This window comes from Pieris brassicae, chromosome 6 (genome assembly GCF_905147105.1).
Source record: "Pieris brassicae chromosome 6, ilPieBrab1.1, whole genome shotgun sequence".
Classification (NCBI taxonomy): Eukaryota; Metazoa; Arthropoda; class Insecta; order Lepidoptera; family Pieridae; genus Pieris; species Pieris brassicae.
In genome coordinates, this window is record NC_059670.1 from 8,836,743 (window position 1) to 8,857,944 (window position 21,202).

A 21,202-nucleotide genomic window follows, 5' to 3' on the forward strand; every position below is an offset into this window, starting at 1 on the left:
TTTATATGTTTACACCAAAATATATTGTATTGTTGCATTCTCATAGTGACCGTTGCAAGTGAATATGAAAGCCCGTGCGATCCATCGCCATGTGGTCCAAATGCGTTATGTACGGAAAAAAAATCAGCCGGTGCTTGCACATGTGTCCCTGGTTATTTTGGAGATCCATACATGGGATGCCGTCCAGAATGTGTGACAAATAACGATTGCCATTTTGATCAAGCTTGTTCCAACAACAAATGTGTAAATCCTTGTGAAGGTGCTTGTGGAGTCAACGCAGTTTGTAATGTAGCACACCATACCCCCGTATGCTTATGTATCGATGGTTATATGGGAAATCCTACGGTATCATGTTATCCACAGAAAAAAAGTTAGTAATTGAAATATGAACTAAGTAAAGAGAGAGACAATTGATTATTCAAGTTTTGAATAAAACATTTAATACTGTTTCAGTACCCGTTGAAGAAAATCCGTGTTCACCGTCACCTTGTGGCCCGTATAGTAATTGTAAAGTAATAGACGGACATGGAGTGTGTTCGTGTCAAGGGGACTATATAGGGTCGCCTCCTACGTGTAGGCCAGAATGCGTGATAAGTACAGATTGTCCTCAACACCAAGCCTGCATTAAACAAAAGTGTAGGGACCCTTGTCCGGGAACATGTGGAATTAATGCGAAATGCCAAGTTATAAATCATAATCCTATCTGTACATGCAAAGCAGGATTTACTGGTGATCCATTCGTTACTTGCCAACTGGAACCAAGTAAGGAAATAATAATCGATGCAGATAAAAAATATATTATAATAAAACCGAACGTTAATAAAATGTGTTGTTGTATTTTATAAAAAACCCTCAATTATTTAAAGTTCACTTATAATTTCTCTTATATCTTGCTTTCTTATACTTTACTATTCTCTATCAATTTTATATATTTCTCTCGTATCGATGTTTACTGTTTTCTATACTTGTTATCTTTTTTCCTTAGAACCTATTCTTCCGGTGCCTAAGGGAAACCCATGTGTACCATCGCCGTGTGGCCCTTATTCACAATGTAAAGTAGTTGGAGAAGCGCCTGCATGTTCATGCTTACCAAACTATATGGGTGTTGCACCAAACTGTAGACCAGAATGTTCTATTAATGCGGAATGTCCTGGTAATCTTGCATGTCAAAACGAAAAGTGTGTAGATCCATGTCCGGGATCATGTGGCTTTAACGCTGAATGCACCATTGCAAATCATATAGCACTCTGCCATTGTATCATTGGATATACAGGTGATCCGTTTAGTGGATGTTCTATCATCGAACGTAAGTTTTTGTGTTAGGAAGTTTATAAATGTAAGAGTACCACTTAAATTAAAGTATATTACTATATATATATTATTATAACATTAACAGATACTAAAGAGCCACCGCCAAACCCTTGCAATCCATCTCCGTGCGGTGCTAATGCAATATGCAAAGAGAGAAACGGCATTGGTTCATGCTCCTGCCTTCCTGAATACTTCGGTGACCCATACACCGGATGTCGTCCTGAATGTGTTTCGAATTCAGATTGTGACCGAAACAAGGCGTGTTCAAATAACAGATGTAGAGATCCATGCCCCGGTGCCTGTGGAATCAATGCAGAATGTAGAACTGTAAATCACGCCCCAACTTGCACCTGTCTTACAGGATACACAGGAAATCCACTAACAAATTGTGAAGTACAACGTAAGTGTTTAATAATTTTTAATCAATGAGTCTTTATTAGTATGGCCTCTCTTATCAGAGACAAGCCCTCTTTATCATGACTTCTATTATTTTATAAAAAAGACGTTTGGCCATAATCCCACCTGATGTTAAATGAGATGTGTGTGTGTGGGTAATGGAGAGCACGTCTGTTCAAAACATCATCGTAATTTTGAGCATTTGAAGAAAAACTATTTTTGTTTTTAAGTACTGATTATAAATGATTTATTATGTATATGTAGTGATTGATATATTTTGTATATGCTACAGTAGTATCAGAAAGAGACGAACCACAACTCAACCCGTGCCAGCCATCACCGTGTGGACCTAATAGTTTGTGTCGGGAAGTCAACGGTCATAGCGTCTGCACTTGTGAAACGGGATACATCGGAACGCCACCTACTTGTCGCCCTGAATGTATTGTTAGTTCAGAATGTCCACAAGACAAAGCATGTGTTAATAAGAAATGTTTAGATCCTTGTCCAAATACTTGTGGGCTGAATGCACGCTGTCAAGTTGTAACACACAATCCAATATGCAGTTGCACTCCTGGATATACCGGTGATCCCTTTACTAGATGTACATTGACAGAAAGTGAGTATGAGGAAATAAAATAAAATTATATCTTAGACTTTGTTTTAAGATGTTATATAATAATAACAAATTGTAATAAATAAAAGGTTACTGTGTAAATGTAATATTTAATTTTCTCAGGGACGGTATCAACTAATCCGTGTGACCCATCCCCCTGCGGGGCAAACTCGGAATGTCGTGTCATAGGTGACCAAGCAGCTTGTTCTTGCCTACCGAATTACATTGGAAGAGTACCAAATTGTCGGCCAGAATGTACAATCGATCCTGAATGTCCTAGCAATGCAGCCTGTATAAACGAACGTTGTAAAGATCCATGCCAGAATGCCTGTGGATTAAATGCACTATGTATGACAGTGAATCATAAAGCTATCTGTAATTGCCAGCAAGGTTTTACTGGAGATGCCTCTAGCAATTGCATTCAAATTGTTATTTCGTGTAAGTTAAGACATATTTTTATACTCCTATGTTATATTGTTATGTGTATATCTCAGAATTATTTATTTATTTTCTATGAAATTTTAGCGACGGAAATGACACCAACCTCAAGTCCATGTACTCCTTCGCCATGTGGACCAAACGCGGAATGTCGTGAATTTAATGGAGCGGGAGCGTGCTTCTGCTCCGAAGGATATGAGGGTGACGCCTACAGCTCGCAAGGATGTCGTAGAGAATGTGAAAACAATGATGATTGTCCATTAAACCTAGCTTGTACGCGTTTCAAATGTATCGATCCCTGTCCGAGAACTTGTGGACAATTTGCAGAATGCACTGTTGAAAAACATATACCAGTCTGCACATGCCCCAGAGGTTATACCGGGGACCCATTCTTCCAATGTAAACAAATAGTTTTGGAAGGTAAGGCAAAGCGTAAATTCTATATTATTACTAGGCACGACAAAACTTTTATCAAAGTATAGTTTTCAAAATTAATGACTTATTCCTTTTAGATGTTCCACCTTCAAACCCATGCGAGCCTACTCCCTGCGGTCCAAACAGTCAATGCAGACAAGTAAATATGCAAGCGGTGTGCTCGTGCTTACCAAATTATGTTAGCTCTCCACCATCATGTAGACCACAATGTATTGTTAATAGTGAATGTGATTCATCGAAGGCGTGTATAAATCAAAAATGTGATGACCCCTGCCCGAACACCTGTGGTTTGAGAGCACATTGCCAAGTCAAGAATCATAACCCTATTTGTACTTGTCCAGCTGGTATGACTGGAGATCCGTTTACGCAATGTTACCGTAAGCATTTTATATTTTTGAAATATAATTCTATGTATGTCATAAACTTAAAATTCAATGGTGAAAAATTTGTATTACAGAAATTCCATCTAGTACTACCGAACGTCCTCCTTCTTGCACTCCTTCGCCTTGTGGACCCCACTCACGGTGCCAATTGTTGTCCAGTGGTCCTGCTTGTTCTTGTCTGCCAGGATATATTGGCTCACCACCATCATGTCGTCCTGAGTGTACAATTAATTCTGAATGTCCAGCTTCCTTAGCATGCGTACGACAAAAATGTGAAGACCCATGTCCAGGTTCTTGCGGAGTGGAGGCCAACTGTCACGTCTTGAATCATGTAGCAGTTTGCGTCTGTAATGAAGGCTACACAGGGGATCCATTCTCCAGATGTTCTCCAATTAGTGAGGGTAAGAATCGTTCAAATGATTACTATTTTAACTATGTTTTTCATAATTTAAAATATATGTAATATTAAAACTATATATTTTTTCCAGTTCCTACAACCCCTACACCGCTAGATCCATGTAATCCGTCACCTTGTGGATCAAATGCTAAATGTGATAATGGATTCTGTACATGTTTACCGGAATATAGAGGAAATCCTTACGAATCATGTCGACCGGAATGCACCGGCAGCCAAGAATGTCCTAGAGACAAAGCTTGCTTCCGCAATAAGTGTCAAGATCCTTGTCCAGGTGTATGCGGGCAAAATGCCAAATGTGATGTTATTAACCATATACCAAGTTGTTCGTGTATTGCTGATTATACCGGAAATCCATTCGTTCATTGTCTACCAATGGAAAGAGATAAGTCTAGACCTAACGACCCATGCCATCCATCGCCTTGCGGACCGAATAGTATCTGTAAAACTGTAGATAATACAGCCGTATGCGCTTGTGTAGAAGGCTTCCAAGGATCACCACCAGCCTGTAGACCCGAGTGTGTTGTCAGTTCTGAATGTCCATCAACAAAAGCGTGTGTTAATAAAAAATGTGTTAATCCCTGTATCAACGCATGTGGTCTCTTAGCACGTTGTGAGGTTATTAATCATAGTCCTATCTGTAGCTGTAACGTTGGTCAGACAGGAGACCCGTTTAAGAGCTGCTTTGACATCATAATAATGCCAAATGATCCCGTTGACGCGTGCAATCCTTCACCGTGTGGACCGAACTCAATATGTGCTGAAAGAAATGGAAAGGCTAATTGTAGATGCGCCGATGACTATATAGGACAACCTCCAAACTGTAGACCAGAGTGTGTGATTAATCCCGACTGTCCTTCCAATCAAGCCTGTATAAGAAACAAATGTATAGATCCTTGTCCGGGCTCATGTGGAGTAAATGCGGATTGTATTATTGTCAGTCACACCGTCTCTTGTGTATGCCGTGAACAATTTACTGGAAATCCATTTCTACAATGTGTGCCACAAGAAGGTATATTTATCTTTATTATTTAAATTTAACTATGATAATATAAGCTAAACTGTAATTGTTATTATTATACTATCTCTTTCAGAAAAAGTTGTGAAACCCTGTGATCCTTCACCCTGTGGAATGAATGCTGTGTGTACTCAAAGAGACGGAGCTGGTGCATGTTCTTGCTTAGAGGGTTATCAAGGAAATCCATATGAGGGATGTAGGCCTGAATGTGTTTTAAGCTCAGATTGCTCAGCAGATAAATCTTGCATTCGTAATAAATGTGCTGATCCATGCCCAGGAATCTGTGGAAACTTTGCTGAATGTACTGTAGTAAATCATGTGCCTACATGTGCTTGCCTTAAGGGTTATTCTGGAAATCCATTTGTACAATGTTCTAGAGAAGAACCAATAGTGAAAATTAAACCTTGTCAGCCCTCACCGTGTGGTCCAAATAGTGTTTGTAGAGAAAACGGTGGCTTAGCCTCTTGTGAATGTTTACCAGAATATAAAGGCGCACCACCTGATTGCCGCCCAGAATGTACTGTGAGCAGCGAATGTCCTCCAGATCGTGCCTGTCATAAACTCAGATGTGCAGATCCTTGCAGAGGAACTTGCGGTCTTGGTGCACATTGTCAAGTTATAAACCACAGCCCATTATGTAGCTGTCCCGCGGGCACTACTGGTGATCCCTTTAGTCGGTGCCAAGAAATACAGTATAGTGAAACAGAAATTCCGTTGGAGCCCTGTTCGCCCAATCCTTGTGGTCCTTACAGTGAATGTCGACCAATTAATGGCTACCCTTCATGTTCGTGTAGCGGAGATTATTTAGGTACCCCGCCAAATTGCCACCCTGAGTGTCTAGTCAATACCGACTGCCCATCACACCAAGCCTGTATAGCTGAAAAATGCACTAACCCTTGTGAAGGCTCATGCGGATTTAGAGCCGAATGTCGTGTACAAGACCATATACCAATTTGCAGCTGCCCCACAAGATATTCTGGAGATCCATTCATACAATGTGCTGAAGTAATAGGTAAGAAATTCACACATATACAGTAGACGCATAAATACTTTAAATATTTTGTTTGGTCTATGCGAGTACTACCGTCAGTAGCCACTTCATCATTTAAAAATATAATTTCTTGTAATGTAATATTTAAATAATGTTAGAAAAAAAATGTTTTATATGTGGTAGAAAAAGTCTAAGAATCAATATAAATATATATATAAAAACTTTCTACATTTTAGTATCAACGCCCCCACCAACTGCAGACCCTTGCAATCCGTCACCATGCGGATCAAATTCCATATGTGATAATGGCGTTTGCCTTTGTGCTAAAGGATTCTTTGGAGATCCTTATTTTGGTTGTCGTCTTGAATGCTCAACAAATGGAGAATGTTCACCAACACGTGCTTGTCACGGTGGAAAATGCTTGGACCCCTGCCCTGGAGCCTGTGGGACTGGTGCCATCTGTTCCGTGAACAACCATATACCATCATGTACTTGTGCAGTCGGTACATCAGGTGATCCATTCTCATACTGTACGGAGATAATAAAAGAAGGTAATATATTCTGAAGAGTATAACTGTTAATAGTTTTTAGGCTAGTCTAATTTACTTTTAAATTCGTAGAACCACACCGATCTCCATGTACTCCATCTCCTTGTGGACCATATAGCGAATGTACAGTGAGTACCAACGGTGCGGCTGCTTGTTCGTGCCGCTCTGGTCACATTGGGTCACCGCCAACTTGTCGTCCAGAATGTCTCGTTAGCTCTGAGTGTAAATTACAAGAAGCATGTATAGACCATCGTTGTCGGGACCCGTGTGAAGGAGCTTGTGGTCGTGGAGCACGCTGCCAAGTTATAGCACATTCTCCAATATGTACCTGCAATGATGGATATTCTGGTGATCCGTTCACTTATTGCTCACCAATACCGAGTATGTATACATAGAATAACTATACCTAAATAAATAATAAAACTAAAAAACTAAAGTATACCTTTTAATTTTTTTTTAGTATCGCTCCCGAACCCAATCGATCCATGCGAGCCAACACCTTGTGGACCCAATTCAATATGCGTTAAAACAGGAGATATACCAGCATGTAGTTGCCAAGCGGGCTATATTGGGTCACCACCTAACTGTCGACCAGAGTGTACGATCAGTGCTGAATGTCCCGCGGCGTTGGCCTGTGTGTCTCAGAGATGTAAAGACCCATGCGTGCACGCTTGCGGCTCCAACGCGGTGTGCTCCGTTGTAGATCATCGAGCGACATGTGCCTGTGAACATGGTTACCAAGGAGATCCATTCCAGGGTTGCATTCCACCTAAAGGTATATTTCTTTTCATTACTAACATCTTAAATATTTATGTTTTTAGATAAAATTGAAATAAACTATCTAAGGTATGAAAAACACACGCGACGATTTAAGTGTACTATAACGAAATATGTATATCATATTTTAAAAGTTTGCATTAACCCGCTGCTTTGCAAAGCGTGATAATTATTATTCATGCCTTAAATTATGTGCTTTAGTTAAGGTCAATCATATAAGTTCACGCCTGACATGGTATACTAATGTAAATATAGAGTTGTATTGGCGGTTTTATTTAAGGGCAATGAGACTACCATGCCAGCCGCAAAGCCTGTTTATATAATCTCGCTAATGCAACTTCTATACCCAGCTTTAATAATAATTTAATCAATATTCACATTGAAACGGTGTATAAGTTTCATAAACGATTAATAATGAATAAGGATGTTAAGTGCTTTCAGAAGGGATGTAACACTTTTTTTAACTTGTATATTTGTTTGAAAATTAATGCCTTGCTTTTCAACGGAGCACGCGGAGATAACAAAGCACTTACAGTAAGCTTAGGCCGTTCGTTGGGGCGGCCGCTTTCGATTTACGGCGGGTTCGCAATGGCGTCATCGGATTAGAGAGGTCATCTAACGTCGTCCATGCCGAGTTAAGCTTCGATTAACGCTTGGAACGGAAAATAGAAGTGCTTCTACGGTGAATGGAATATATTGGTAAGTGAATTCATTTTTTTATAATTATATTTCAGCTACTTCTGCAATTGAATATTTGAATCCTTGTGAGCCTTCCCCTTGTGGTGTAAACGCGGATTGTAAAGTACAAGGAAACGCGGGATCTTGCACTTGCCGTCCTGATTATTTTGGTGATCCATATCAAGGTTGCAGACCTCAGTGTTTAGCTGATTCTGATTGCTCTTTAATGATGGGATGCGTAAACAACAAATGTGTCGATACTTGCCCCGGTGTATGCGGGCTCAATGCAGAATGTTTTGTTACATATCATAAACCGACGTGCAATTGTCGATTTGGTTTTACTGGAAATGCGCTAGTCATGTGCTCTCCAATACTAGGTAAGTCCATATAACCATTAAATAAAAAATATAAATTACAGAGTATTACATTAATATTATTACTTGCAGTAAGAGATACATCGATTGACGTGTGTAATCCATCTCCGTGTGGGCCTAATGCACAATGTAAAGTTATTAATAATCAACCAGTATGTTCATGTTGGAGTAATTACATAGGAGCACCACCGAACTGTAAGCCAGAATGTGTTATAAATTCAGATTGTCAAACAAATCGGGCTTGTATAAACAACAGATGTGTAAATCCGTGTCCAAGACCTTGTGGAAGTAACTCAGACTGTAAGGTAATCAACCATAGCCCTGTTTGCTCTTGTCGACAAGGATATACTGGAGATCCGTTCATATCATGTACCCGGAAATTACGTAAGATTTTTCTTTCAACTTTATATTACAATATAAAGGTGCTATTGATACACGTTTATATCTTTCCTATTTTCCGTTTATATATTTATTTCAGAAGTTTCATTCTCTATAGAAGAACATACAGATCCTTGCTTATCTTCACCATGTGGACTTTATGCGGAATGTAGGAACGCGAATGGGTTGCCCTCCTGCTCGTGCCTTCCATCTTATATTGGATCTCCGCCATTTTGTAAACCTGAATGTGTAGTGCATTCTGATTGCCCTAGTGATAAGGCCTGTATTTCTGAAAAATGTAGAAATCCGTGTGATGGCTCATGTGGCATTTATGCCAACTGTTTTGTTAACCGACATGTAGCTGTCTGTTTATGTTCAGAAGGCTTCACTGGAGACCCATTTAGAGAATGCAAAATTTCAGCTGTTAAAGGTAAAGCGTTAAAGATTCTTAGAAATCATTGTGTTGGCCTTACAATTGCTCGATATTTATTCATCTTTTGTTATTTTAGAGACTGTACAATATGAACCTAGTGATCCCTGCACACCTAGTCCATGTGGTTCCAATGCAATCTGTAACAATGGAGTTTGTACTTGTATAGCTGACTATAATGGCGATCCATACTTCGGATGCAGACCAGAATGTCTATATAATACAGACTGTGCTCGAAACAAAGGTTGCCAAAAGAATAAGTGTGTAGATCCATGTATAGGAACATGTGGACTTCATGCCATATGTGAAGTCAACAATCACGTCCCCATGTGTTCTTGTCCACGTGGAATGAGTGGCAACGCCTTTATTGAATGTCGTGCTATAAGCGGTAATTATTAAACATATAATTCGTTTTCTTCGCTTAGTGGTGCTTCTTTCTTTAATTGTATAATTCACGTAATGCCATTTGTTCTCAGTTATAAACAAAAGCCCCTGTCAACCTTCACCATGTGGTCCAAACAGTCAATGTCAGCAATCACACGGCCAAGCAGTATGCTCATGCCTACAGGGATATCGTGGTAGCCCTCCTAACTGTAGACCAGAATGTGTTGTGAGTTTAGAATGTCCACTCAATGAGGCGTGTCAGAACCAAAAATGTGTTAATCCATGTCAAGGTGCTTGTGGGATTGCTGCCGTATGTGAAGTTATTAACCATAATCCAATTTGTACTTGCCCAGCATTGTTCACTGGAGATCCCTTCAGAAAATGCGATTATATTGGTAAGATCTTTATAGATTTACTCATGATAGTTATTGTGTAATTTTTACAACATAATTGTGTTATTTATTCAATTGTAGTAAATGTACCAATCCAAATCAATCCCTGTGAGCCATCTCCTTGCGGACCCTATTCGACCTGTAGAAGTAAAGATGACGGACCAGTTTGTGCTTGTCTCGATAATTACAAGGGGACACCACCACATTGCAAGCCAGAATGTATAAGTAATAGTGAATGCGATCACAATCAAGCCTGTATCAACCAAAAATGTTCTGACCCATGTATAGGAAGCTGTGGAATTAACTCTGAATGCAGAGTTGTTAGTCATTCTCCAGTTTGCCTTTGTCAATCTGGTTACACAGGCGACCCATTTTCACATTGCAGCCTAGAAGTTATATCTAGACCAAGTGAAAGTTTACACCCATGCAATCCAAATCCTTGTGGAGCAAACGCTATATGTAGAGAGCAAAATGGAATAGGGGCATGCCTATGTGCAGAGACTTATACAGGTAACCCGTACGAGGGATGTCGACCCGAATGTGTTGTAGATTCCGACTGCCCCCTAAACAAGGCCTGTTCAGGCATGAAATGTGTTGATCCATGTCCGGGTTCTTGTGGAGTAAATGCGTTCTGTCTTGTAAGCAATCATAGGCCGAACTGTATTTGTCAGTCTGGATATACCGGAAATCCATTTAGTCACTGTGGTATTCTACAAGAATGTGAGTATCATATAACAAATTGACGACGGTAATTGTTAAAGCTCTGTGGCTCTTTAAATAACCTTAAATTTGTTCATAGCTCAAATCTTGGAAACAAACCCGTGCAGTCCGAGTCCATGCGGTGCTAACAGCCAATGCAAAGAAATACAAGGCCAAGCAGTGTGCTCTTGTTTACCTTTATTTGTAGGAGCACCGCCCTATTGTCGCCCAGAATGTGTTATGAGTTCCGAATGCCCGCCGAACTTGGCTTGTATTGACCAAAAATGTTCTGACCCGTGTGTAGGGAGTTGTGGTGAGAGGGCCAGTTGTAACGTCATCAACCATAGCCCTATCTGTGTATGCAATCAAGGTTTGACTGGAAATCCATTTTCAAGATGTTACCCGATGATAAGTAAGTTTATAAATTTTATTCAATATCTAGATACAAAATCGTTTGCATAATTACAATTATTCAAATAAATATAGTATATAGAGAAAACGTATTAAATAATCTCATTGTTGTGTTTTTTAACAATAAAACAGAATCAAATTAACGACGTTAGGTTTAGTCTACAATTCACAATGTAATAAATTATGTATATATTATGCGTTAAAGAAGGTTTTTTTTAATAATTGATTAATACTTCTTACAGTTTCGTCACAGCCAGAACAGTCACAATCTTCAGATCCATGCTTACCATCGCCGTGTGGTCTCTATGCAATATGTCGCAACGTTGGAGGTGCACCGTCTTGTGCATGCGAAACGAATTACATCGGAACCCCTCCTAATTGCAGACCTGAGTGTACTATTAATTCTGAATGCGCTAGTGATCAAGCGTGCATTAATGAGAAATGTAGAGATCCATGTTTAGGCTCATGTGGATTAAATGCACAATGTAGAGTATTCCATCACATCGCGCAGTGTAGTTGTTTAGATAAATACAAAGGAGATCCATTCATTCAATGTCAACCAGACATTGAAAGAGACGGTAAGATAATAATTAAACTTGACTTAAATTTAATAAAAAAAGTATTAATTCTGTAAAACCGATTCTAAATAATGTTAATCTTCCACAGAAATTACGGAATTGGACCTATGTAATCCATCACCATGTGGTCCAAACGCTGAATGTGACGAAGGCAAATGTACTTGTATACTTGATTACCAAGGTGATCCATATATCGGTTGCAGACCGGAATGTCTCGTAAGCAGCGACTGCTCTCACGATAAAGCATGTTTCAAAAAGAAATGTGTTAATCCATGCATAAATACATGTGGTCGTCAGGCTATATGCAACGTCATTAATCACGTACCGATGTGTACATGTTTGCCGAATCACACAGGAAATGCGTTTGTAGATTGTAAACCTATAACAATTATTGAAAACGTAAACCCCTGTCATCCATCTCCATGTGGACCTAACAGTCAATGTAGAGAAGTTAACGGTCAAGCCATTTGCACATGTCTACCTGGATTTAAAGATGCCCCACCAACATGCAGACCCGAATGTGTTACTAGCTCTGAATGTTCTCTTAATAGAGCCTGCTCTGGTCAAAAATGTATTGATCCATGTAAAGGAAATTGTGGCCTTGGAGCTATTTGTCAAGTAATTAATCACAATCCCATATGTTCATGTCCTACAGGATTCACAGGTGATCCGTTCAGTAAATGTATACAAAAAGGTAAGAATTCTCATTGATCTATCTACCTATATATCTTTGATGTATACATCTCTTGTTTCAAAACAAAGTCTACAATTTATTTTTGTTTATTTTTTATAGAAAATGAAGAACCGCCTTACGTTAATCCATGTCAGCCATCACCTTGTGGTCCAAATGCAATTTGCAAAGAAATCAATGGATCGCCGTCGTGTGCATGTCTTGATGAATATACAGGAAGTCCACCAAATTGTAAACCAGAATGTATTGCAAATTCCGAATGCCCTAATGAATTAGCCTGTATTAACGAAAAGTGTAAAGATCCTTGTCCAGGGTCATGTGGATCCGGTGCTGAATGCAAGGTCGTGAGCCACGCACCTCAGTGTTACTGCCCACCTGGTTTTACTGGTGATTCATTTATAAATTGTATTGTGATAGATGTACCACTTACACCATGTTCGCCGTCTCCTTGTGGTCCCAACGCTTTATGTAAGGAATTCAACGGTGCTGGATCATGTGTGTGTTTACCTGAGTACATAGGAAACCCCTACGAGGGTTGTCGCCCAGAATGTATTGTAAATTCAGACTGCGCATCTAATTTGGCCTGTATTCAAAACAAATGTCAAAACCCCTGTAATAATGTTTGTGGACTAAACGCCATCTGTAATGTTATAAATCATTCACCTAAATGCGAGTGTCTACCTGGTTTTGTTGGGAGTCCGTATCAAGAATGTATCGTGAAACTTAATGGTACGTTTATATCCAATACTAATTTGTCTATTTTTCCTTTTTTCTTTAGAGAATAAAATTATGGCAATAGTATAACATTCATAAACTGTTTCAGATGAACTCTTGCCTCAAAGGAATCCTTGTACTCCTTCACCTTGTGGTCCTAATAGTATTTGTAAGGAGGCCAACAATCAAGCCATCTGCACCTGTAGAGTTAATTATTTGGGCTCTCCACCATCTTGTAGACCAGAATGTCTTATTAGTTCAGAATGTTCACAACATCAAGCATGCATAAATGAAAGGTGTAAAAACCCATGCGATGGAGTTTGTGGCATTGATGCAGAATGCAAAGTTATAAACCATAGCCCCATTTGTTCCTGTACATCTCAGTATACAGGAGATCCGTTTAATAGGTGTTATAGAGGTAAACAATATTTTTTTATAAAAATTTATGATCTGATGAAGATTTTAGAAATAATTACAAAGTCGATTATTTAATACTAAAATTGAACTTGCTTTATTTACTTTTTATATACATAATAAAAAAACACTAGTTTAGATGCACATAATACAATAATGTTTTATATATTTTATTCTAAGAGTTATAATCCTTTTGAGGATTTCTAATGCTGTATTCCCGAGATCTATATACTTATCACAGTCATCTTATTTGCAGTTACGGAAACGATCGTTGTACACACAAATCCATGCGTACCGAATCCATGTGGTCCTTTTTCTCAATGTCGTGATACGAACAATTCACCGTCCTGTTCTTGTTTACCGCAATACATTGGTAGTCCACCTAATTGCCGCCCTGAGTGCACGATTAACACAGATTGTGTTAGTAACAAGGCTTGTATTAATGAAAAATGTGTTGACCCATGTCCTGGGTCCTGTGGATTGAATGCTCAGTGTCGAGTTCAGAATCATATATCAATTTGTACATGCATAGAGGGATATATCGGAGATCCGTTCCAAAGTTGTGTCTTAAAACTCCATCAAGGTATGTTCCAATATTATTCTTATACTTTTCTTAGTTATATGTACTTTATATGAACTCTAGTTGATACAGATTTTCAGTAAGTGAGACTCATTTTTTCAAAATATTTTATTATTTTCAGAAGCATCACCGCGTGACCCTTGTAATCCGTCACCTTGCGGTGCAAACGCGATGTGCAATAATGGTATTTGTACCTGCCTACTTGAATATAGTTATGATCCATACTTTGAATGCCGACCTGAATGTACAATCAGTTCAGAATGTCCCATGGATAAAGCATGTGTTAGAAATCGGTGTGTCAATCCGTGTAATAATACTTGTGGCTTAGATGCGGTTTGTAATGTGATGAAACATATGGCTATTTGTACGTGCCCTCCCAAAATGACAGGAAATGCATTTTTGCGATGTTCTCCAATGCGAGGTTTGTACACTAAAGTAAAAATTATAATGTTTATATTTTTGTTTATGTATAAAAACATGACAAAAAATTATATTTCTTGTTGGTTTAATAATTATTAATATTTCTAATGCAAGTAGCTTCTGAGGTTCCAACCAAAAACAATTTATGTTTAACATGTGTATATAAATATTTACGATGTACAATCGTATACATATATGTCTTTACCATCCTTACAGAAGCTGTGATGACTAACCCTTGCGAGCCCAGTCCCTGCGGACCTTACAGCCGTTGTACGGAACACAACCAACAAGCCATATGCTCCTGTATGTCCGGTTACCAAGGGGCGCCTCCATCATGTCGTCCGGAATGTGTTAGTAGTGCTGACTGCACACTAAACAGGGCTTGTAGTAACCAAAAATGTATCAACCCTTGTGAAGGTGTATGTGGTGTTGGAGCCAAATGCCAAGTGATAAATCACAACCCTATTTGTATCTGTCCATCTGGATATACAGGGGATCCTTTTACCAGATGTATAAATATGCGTAAGTTTATTTTTGGATTTATAAAGGTACATACATGCAACAGTGAATTTATCTTTACTTTTTTCCACAGCTCTCTTTGAGCCAACAAAAACCAATCCTTGTCAGCCATCACCGTGTGGTCCGAACTCTGTATGCCAGGAAACAGCAACGGCAACTGCATCATGTCAGTGTTTGCCCAACTTCATTGGCTCTCCACCAAACTGCCGCCCCGAGTGCATCTCTAACACTGAATGCTCACCACTTCAAGCTTGTATAAACAGAAAATGTCAAAATCCTTGTAATCAAGCATGTGGAACGAATTCGGAATGTCGTGTTGTAAGTCATTCAGCTCTTTGTATATGCCCAGACGGATATACTGGAGACGCCGCAGTAAAATGCACCTTGACTGCATTGGCTTTTGTTGAAGAAATAAATCCATGTTCGCCATCACCTTGTGGATCAAATGCTGAATGTATTACGCGTAGTGGGACAGGAGCTTGTATATGTCTAAAAGGTTACTTTGGAGATCCGTATGAAGCTTGTCGACCTGAGTGTATAGTTAACTCCGACTGTCCAAGCAACAAGGCGTGTACCAAAAACAAATGTGTTGATCCATGTCCTGGTACTTGTGCTATTAATGCGGATTGTCAAGTTGTTAATCACTCGCCTATATGTACATGCCTTCCGCAATATTCTGGAGACCCATTCAGGCATTGTATATTAAGCAGTAAGTATTGAATACTTTGTCACATTATTCTAAACGGCTATATTATTTTTATATTTCAATAAATTTTATTATTTTTTCTCCTTACAGTTCGTGATATGATCCCAAGTAATCCTTGTCAACCGTCACCATGTGGTCCAAATAGTCAATGTAGGACATTAAATGAACAAAGTGTATGCTCTTGTTTGCCCGAATATTATGGATCGCCACCTAATTGTAAACCGGAATGTGTTATAAATGCAGAATGTCCTACAGACAAAACATGCAAAAATCTAAAATGTGTTTCAACGTGCCCTGGTCCCTGCGGACAAAATACTGATTGCAAAGTAATTAATCATAGTCCAATCTGCACTTGTTCACTATCCTATACTGGAGATCCATTTTCCCGGTGCTATAAATTGATTGGTACGTATACTATATTGTAATTGAAATTTGGCTTAAACGATATATTAATTACCTTATTTTTTAAAAATTTCTTAACGTTTTAGCTTCAGTAGATATTCTTCCTGTCCGGGATCCCTGCGAACCTTCACCGTGTGGACCCAATTCTCTATGTAAAAATAACAATGACCTTCCGATTTGTTCATGTTTGCCACTATACGAGGGCAGCCCACCTAATTGTAGACCAGAATGTACAATAAACGAAGATTGTTCTGGTCACCTTGCTTGCATAAGTCAAAAGTGCCAAGACCCGTGCCCAGGTTCTTGTGGCATAAATGCAGATTGTTTTGTTAAAAATCACATATCAATTTGTAATTGCCGAGATGGTTACACTGGAAATGCCTTTACTCAGTGCAATCCGGCTCCACAAGATGGTAATTTTTTTATTCTTTGAAAAATTGTATACGTATATTTTATTATTCTGTATTCATTAATATTCAAATTTTTTCACAGTTCCTATAGAAATTGATCCGTGTAATCCAACGCCTTGTGGAACTAATGCACAATGTTACAATGGTAAATGCAGTTGCCTTCCGGAATTCCATGGAGATCCATACAGTGGTTGTCGTCCTGAGTGTACTTTAAGCACAGACTGTGATCGCACCAAGGCTTGCATTAGAAATAAATGTACAGATCCGTGTCCGGGAACTTGCGCTTCAAATGCAATATGTAATGTTGTTAATCATATTCCTATGTGTAGCTGCCCCCAGCGCATGATAGGAAATGCCTTTATAGAATGCCATTCAGTATCGGGTAAGTTTAAACACCAAACGTTTATTTGTATTATATATTTTTATTGATAATTTACGTATTAATTATGTTTTATCTATTGTAGAACCGAACAACATAAATCCTTGTCGGCCATCTCCATGCGGCCCTAATAGCCAATGTCGCATTTTAAATGGTCAAGCCGTATGCTCCTGCAATCCTAACTTCTTTGGCAGTCCACCAGCCTGTCGACCAGAATGCACAATATCTGCCGAGTGTCCCTTGAATCAGGCGTGTAGTAACCAGAGATGTACGAACCCATGTGTTGGTGCTTGTGGAGTAGATGCTGAATGTCAAGTTGTAAACCATAGTCCTATATGTTCCTGCCCATCTATGTTCTCTGGAAATCCATTTTCTCGATGCTTCAAACTTCGTATGTATTAACAACAAAAAAAATCTTTTTTATTCATTTTATTTCCACGTTATTACGTTATTTTTTTTTTATTTCAGCGGAAAAACCGCAAAAGCAAATTGATGTTTGTTCGCCTTCACCATGTGGTCCTAATTCAATTTGTAAAATTATCAACGAAGTACCATCTTGCACGTGCCTTGAAAATTACCATGGACAACCACCATATTGCCGACCCGAATGTTCAAGCAATGAAGAATGCTCCACACAGATGTCCTGTGTCAATATGAAATGTATTAATCCATGTGAAGGAGCATGTGGGAGCAACGCAGAATGTAGAGTAGTCAGTCATTCGCCAAACTGCATATGTACTTACGGCTATACAGGTGACCCATTCTTCAGATGTATTATAGAACCGTTACGTGAAGAAATTATTACAACTCCATGTTCGCCTTCACCGTGTGGGTTTAATGCTATTTGTAAAGAGAAGAATAATGCCGGGTCCTGCGTCTGTGTTGATGGTTATATTGGAAATCCATATGAAGGATGCCGACCTGAATGTGTTGTGAATACGGACTGCCCAAGTAATAAAGCTTGTGCCAACAATAAGTGTATCGATCCCTGTCCTGGCAGCTGCGGCTCAAATGCCCTGTGTCAAGTAGTCAATCACGCACCATTATGCACCTGTATCAGCGGCTATACTGGGGATCCATTTAGAAACTGTGTTTTCCAAGGTGGGTAAAAACTTATTTTTATAATTTCAATCAGTTATACAATATTAAGATTAATTAAACATTCATTATAATTTTCAGAACCTCTACCGGTGGAACCCACCGATATTTGTTATCCTTCGCCATGTGGACCTAATAGCCAATGTAAAGCCATCAATAATCAAGCCGTATGCTCATGTTTACAAGATTACATTGGAACTCCACCAAACTGTCGTCCAGAATGTGTTGCAAGTTCAGAATGTCAACATGACATGGCTTGCATAAACAATAAATGTATTAATCCATGCGTTAATGCTTGCGGCATTAACGCTAACTGCAAAGTTATCAATCATAGCCCTATTTGTTCCTGCAAGAGGTCTTATACAGGAGATCCATTTACCATTTGTACCTTTTCTACACCTGGTAAGTATTTCATAAAATCTTTTCCAATATTTATTTGTGGATGAAATATTAACATTTATAATTTTAAAAAAATAAGGTGCGATATATATCAGTATAGATTTATAATGACTGATATGTTTTAGTATCATATCAAGAGACCAGTGACCCTTGCGTACCGTCTCCATGTGGACCTAATTCAGTGTGTAGGAAAATTGGCACTTCACCATCGTGTTCATGTTTATCCGAATTCATCGGTAATCCACCTAACTGCAGACCAGAGTGCACGATACACGCAGACTGTGCCAGTGACCGCGCTTGTATCAACTCAAAATGCCGAGACCCTTGTCCCGGTTCTTGTGGGTTATCTGCAACGTGTCACGTTCTTAACCACATTCCGATATGCTCATGTCTTACTGGTTATATAGGAGATCCATTCACAAATTGCAGACCTCAACCATTACAAGGTAAGTGTATTTTCGGTAAAACGATACAAGTTTTATGTGAATTTAAATAGCATTTGACAAGTATATCATCTTTACTTTCAGAAATCGCTTTTGTAACTAATAATATAGTGTATTCAAATTTTATTCTACAATTGAAACAGATAACAATTTCTTTACAGTCGAAGCAACAGTAACTGATTCATGTTCGAATGTGCGATGTGGATCAAATGCTGAATGTATTAATGGCCATTGTCAATGCTTACAAGATTATAACGGAGATCCGTACTTCAGTTGTCGTCCCGAATGCGTAGTAAGCACGGATTGTGAGAGTAACAAAGCCTGCGTTCAAAAGAAATGTGTCAATCCTTGTATAGATGCTTGTGGATTAAATGCAATTTGCCAAGTAGTCAATCATATTCCCATGTGTAGTTGTACTACAGGTCATACTGGCAACGCATTTATTGCGTGCAATCCATTTAAAGGTTCGTGTCATTATTATTTAAATTATTATAGGGGTGTTTGACTAATATATTCTATTTAATGTTTCTGAATTTTATATTATGATATATTTCCTTTAAATACCCAAAAATCTCTAAATTTATTAGTCGAAAAGTGACTACTACGATTGTTAATATTTCTTGTATTCTTTGCAAATAATAAAATTGAATGGATATATTAATAATAAGTTATAATTACAGCCCAGCGTATAGAAAATCCTTGTAACACTGCAATTTGTGGGCCAAACAGTCAGTGTAGAGTGTTAAATAATCAGGCCGTTTGTTCGTGTCTGCCAACATATTTGGGTGTCCCACCAGCATGTAGACCAGAATGTACCGGGAACTCAGAATGTGCATTAAACCAAGCTTGTATGAACCAAAAGTGTATTAATCCTTGCATTGGAGTATGTGGAATAAGAGCTACTTGTGAAGTTATCAATCACAATCCAGTATGTGCTTGTCCAAACCGATACTCTGGTGATCCGTTTGTGCAGTGTAATCTTGTGCTCAGTGAGTATAAATGTTAATTTTAGATTTTTATTTTAGCGATCCAGCAAAACACAATAATCTAAGAAAATATAAAAAAAATTAAACGAAGATGACAATAGACATTATTTTTCAGGTTCACCTGTGGTTGTCAATCCCTGCCAACCATCTCCCTGCGGTCCAAACTCAATTTGTCACGAAACAAATGATAGTCCTTCGTGTAGTTGCATGCCTGGTTTTAACGGCCAACCTCCTTATTGTAGACCAGAATGTATTAGTAACAGTGAGTGCGCACCTCACTTAGCTTGCAGAAATCAGAAATGTCAAGATCCATGCACAGAAGTCTGTGGAGAGAACTCAGAGTGTCATGTTGTAAGTCACGCTGCAATGTGTGTCTGCCCTCAAGGTTATGGAGGAGATCCCTTTACCAGGTGTATCATACATACTACAGTTGAAGTATTAAATCCATGTTTTCCATCACCATGTGGGCCAAACGCCGCATGTAGGGAGCAAAATCGAGTCGGATCATGCACTTGCAACGAAGGCTTCTTTGGAAACCCTTACGAAGGCTGCAGACCCGAATGTGTTAGTGACTCAGATTGTCCCGGTAATAAGGCATGCGTGGGTAATAAATGTCAAGACCCATGTCCAGGAGCCTGTGGAATAAACGCGGAGTGTACTACAATCAACCATTCACCCACGTGTGCTTGTATTAATGGATATACAGGTGACCCAAATAGACGATGCAATCTAGTTCCAATCACAGCAATAACAACTGCCATTTGCCAACCAAACCCGTGCGGCCCATACAGCCAATGTAAGAATATAAATAACCAAGCAGACTGTAGTTGTTTGATCAACTTCGTTGGTGAGCCGCCTAATTGTAGACCTGAATGTTTGATTAATTCTGAATGCTCCTCAAATTTAGCGTGTTTTAACCAGAAATGTATAAACCCTTGTCCCGATACTTGCGGTGTGAAGTCAGAATGTCGGGTGATACACCATAATGCAATATGTAGCTGTATTCAAGGTTTCACCGGAGATCCATTCACAAGGTGCTACAAAAAACCAGTCGAAGTAGCACAACTAGATAAAAGCAAAGATCCATGTATTTCAAGTCCGTGCGGTGCAAACGCGGAATGCCGAGTAATTTTTGGACAAGCTTCATGTTCATGTACTGCGGGATATTTAGGTAGCCCTCCTAACTGTAGGCCAGAGTGTGTAACTAATGAGGATTGTATAAGTTCTCTAGCCTGTATAAATGAGAAATGTATAGATCCCTGTCCTGGTTCTTGTGGACAAAATGCCAAATGCACTGTCAATAAACATTTGTCGATCTGCACATGCTTAGATGGCTATGCAGGGGATTCGTTTACATCATGTCACTTACAACCACTACGAGGTATATACTGC

The 21,202-nt window shown here is 39.0% G+C and overlaps 1 protein-coding gene across 5 annotated transcripts in view; it reads left to right on the forward strand.

The window, feature by feature from the left end:
• Nucleotides 1-21,202, forward strand: part of LOC123710828 — a 90,896-nt gene that overhangs the window by 39,779 nt on the left and 29,915 nt on the right. For 2 of the 5 annotated variants that reach the window (XM_045663070.1, XM_045663075.1), the window contains 39 exons: nucleotides 47-370; nucleotides 454-762; nucleotides 986-1,306; nucleotides 1,397-1,711; nucleotides 2,000-2,323; nucleotides 2,444-2,758; nucleotides 2,846-3,178; nucleotides 3,271-3,570; nucleotides 3,651-3,977; nucleotides 4,065-5,003; nucleotides 5,086-6,021; nucleotides 6,237-6,551; nucleotides 6,621-6,929; nucleotides 7,009-7,323; nucleotides 8,060-8,380; nucleotides 8,450-8,761; nucleotides 8,856-9,185; nucleotides 9,265-9,573; nucleotides 9,662-9,964; nucleotides 10,043-10,681; nucleotides 10,761-11,072; nucleotides 11,314-11,649; nucleotides 11,738-12,343; nucleotides 12,443-13,069; nucleotides 13,164-13,472; nucleotides 13,725-14,051; nucleotides 14,170-14,469; nucleotides 14,685-14,990; nucleotides 15,061-15,696; nucleotides 15,784-16,098; nucleotides 16,182-16,508; nucleotides 16,588-16,887; nucleotides 16,970-17,275; nucleotides 17,353-17,985; nucleotides 18,064-18,384; nucleotides 18,507-18,827; nucleotides 18,986-19,288; nucleotides 19,505-19,813; nucleotides 19,926-21,191. In XM_045663070.1, the coding sequence (XP_045519026.1) occupies nucleotides 47-370; nucleotides 454-762; nucleotides 986-1,306; nucleotides 1,397-1,711; nucleotides 2,000-2,323; nucleotides 2,444-2,758; nucleotides 2,846-3,178; nucleotides 3,271-3,570; nucleotides 3,651-3,977; nucleotides 4,065-5,003; nucleotides 5,086-6,021; nucleotides 6,237-6,551; nucleotides 6,621-6,929; nucleotides 7,009-7,323; nucleotides 8,060-8,380; nucleotides 8,450-8,761; nucleotides 8,856-9,185; nucleotides 9,265-9,573; nucleotides 9,662-9,964; nucleotides 10,043-10,681; nucleotides 10,761-11,072; nucleotides 11,314-11,649; nucleotides 11,738-12,343; nucleotides 12,443-13,069; nucleotides 13,164-13,472; nucleotides 13,725-14,051; nucleotides 14,170-14,469; nucleotides 14,685-14,990; nucleotides 15,061-15,696; nucleotides 15,784-16,098; nucleotides 16,182-16,508; nucleotides 16,588-16,887; nucleotides 16,970-17,275; nucleotides 17,353-17,985; nucleotides 18,064-18,384; nucleotides 18,507-18,827; nucleotides 18,986-19,288; nucleotides 19,505-19,813; nucleotides 19,926-21,191 (16,056 nt within the window). The remainder of the gene's footprint in view (nucleotides 1-46; nucleotides 371-453; nucleotides 763-985; nucleotides 1,307-1,396; nucleotides 1,712-1,999; nucleotides 2,324-2,443; nucleotides 2,759-2,845; nucleotides 3,179-3,270; nucleotides 3,571-3,650; nucleotides 3,978-4,064; nucleotides 5,004-5,085; nucleotides 6,022-6,236; nucleotides 6,552-6,620; nucleotides 6,930-7,008; nucleotides 7,324-8,059; nucleotides 8,381-8,449; nucleotides 8,762-8,855; nucleotides 9,186-9,264; nucleotides 9,574-9,661; nucleotides 9,965-10,042; nucleotides 10,682-10,760; nucleotides 11,073-11,313; nucleotides 11,650-11,737; nucleotides 12,344-12,442; nucleotides 13,070-13,163; nucleotides 13,473-13,724; nucleotides 14,052-14,169; nucleotides 14,470-14,684; nucleotides 14,991-15,060; nucleotides 15,697-15,783; nucleotides 16,099-16,181; nucleotides 16,509-16,587; nucleotides 16,888-16,969; nucleotides 17,276-17,352; nucleotides 17,986-18,063; nucleotides 18,385-18,506; nucleotides 18,828-18,985; nucleotides 19,289-19,504; nucleotides 19,814-19,925; nucleotides 21,192-21,202) is intronic. The other 3 variants (XM_045663071.1, XM_045663073.1, XM_045663072.1) reach the window with 3 other exon arrangements.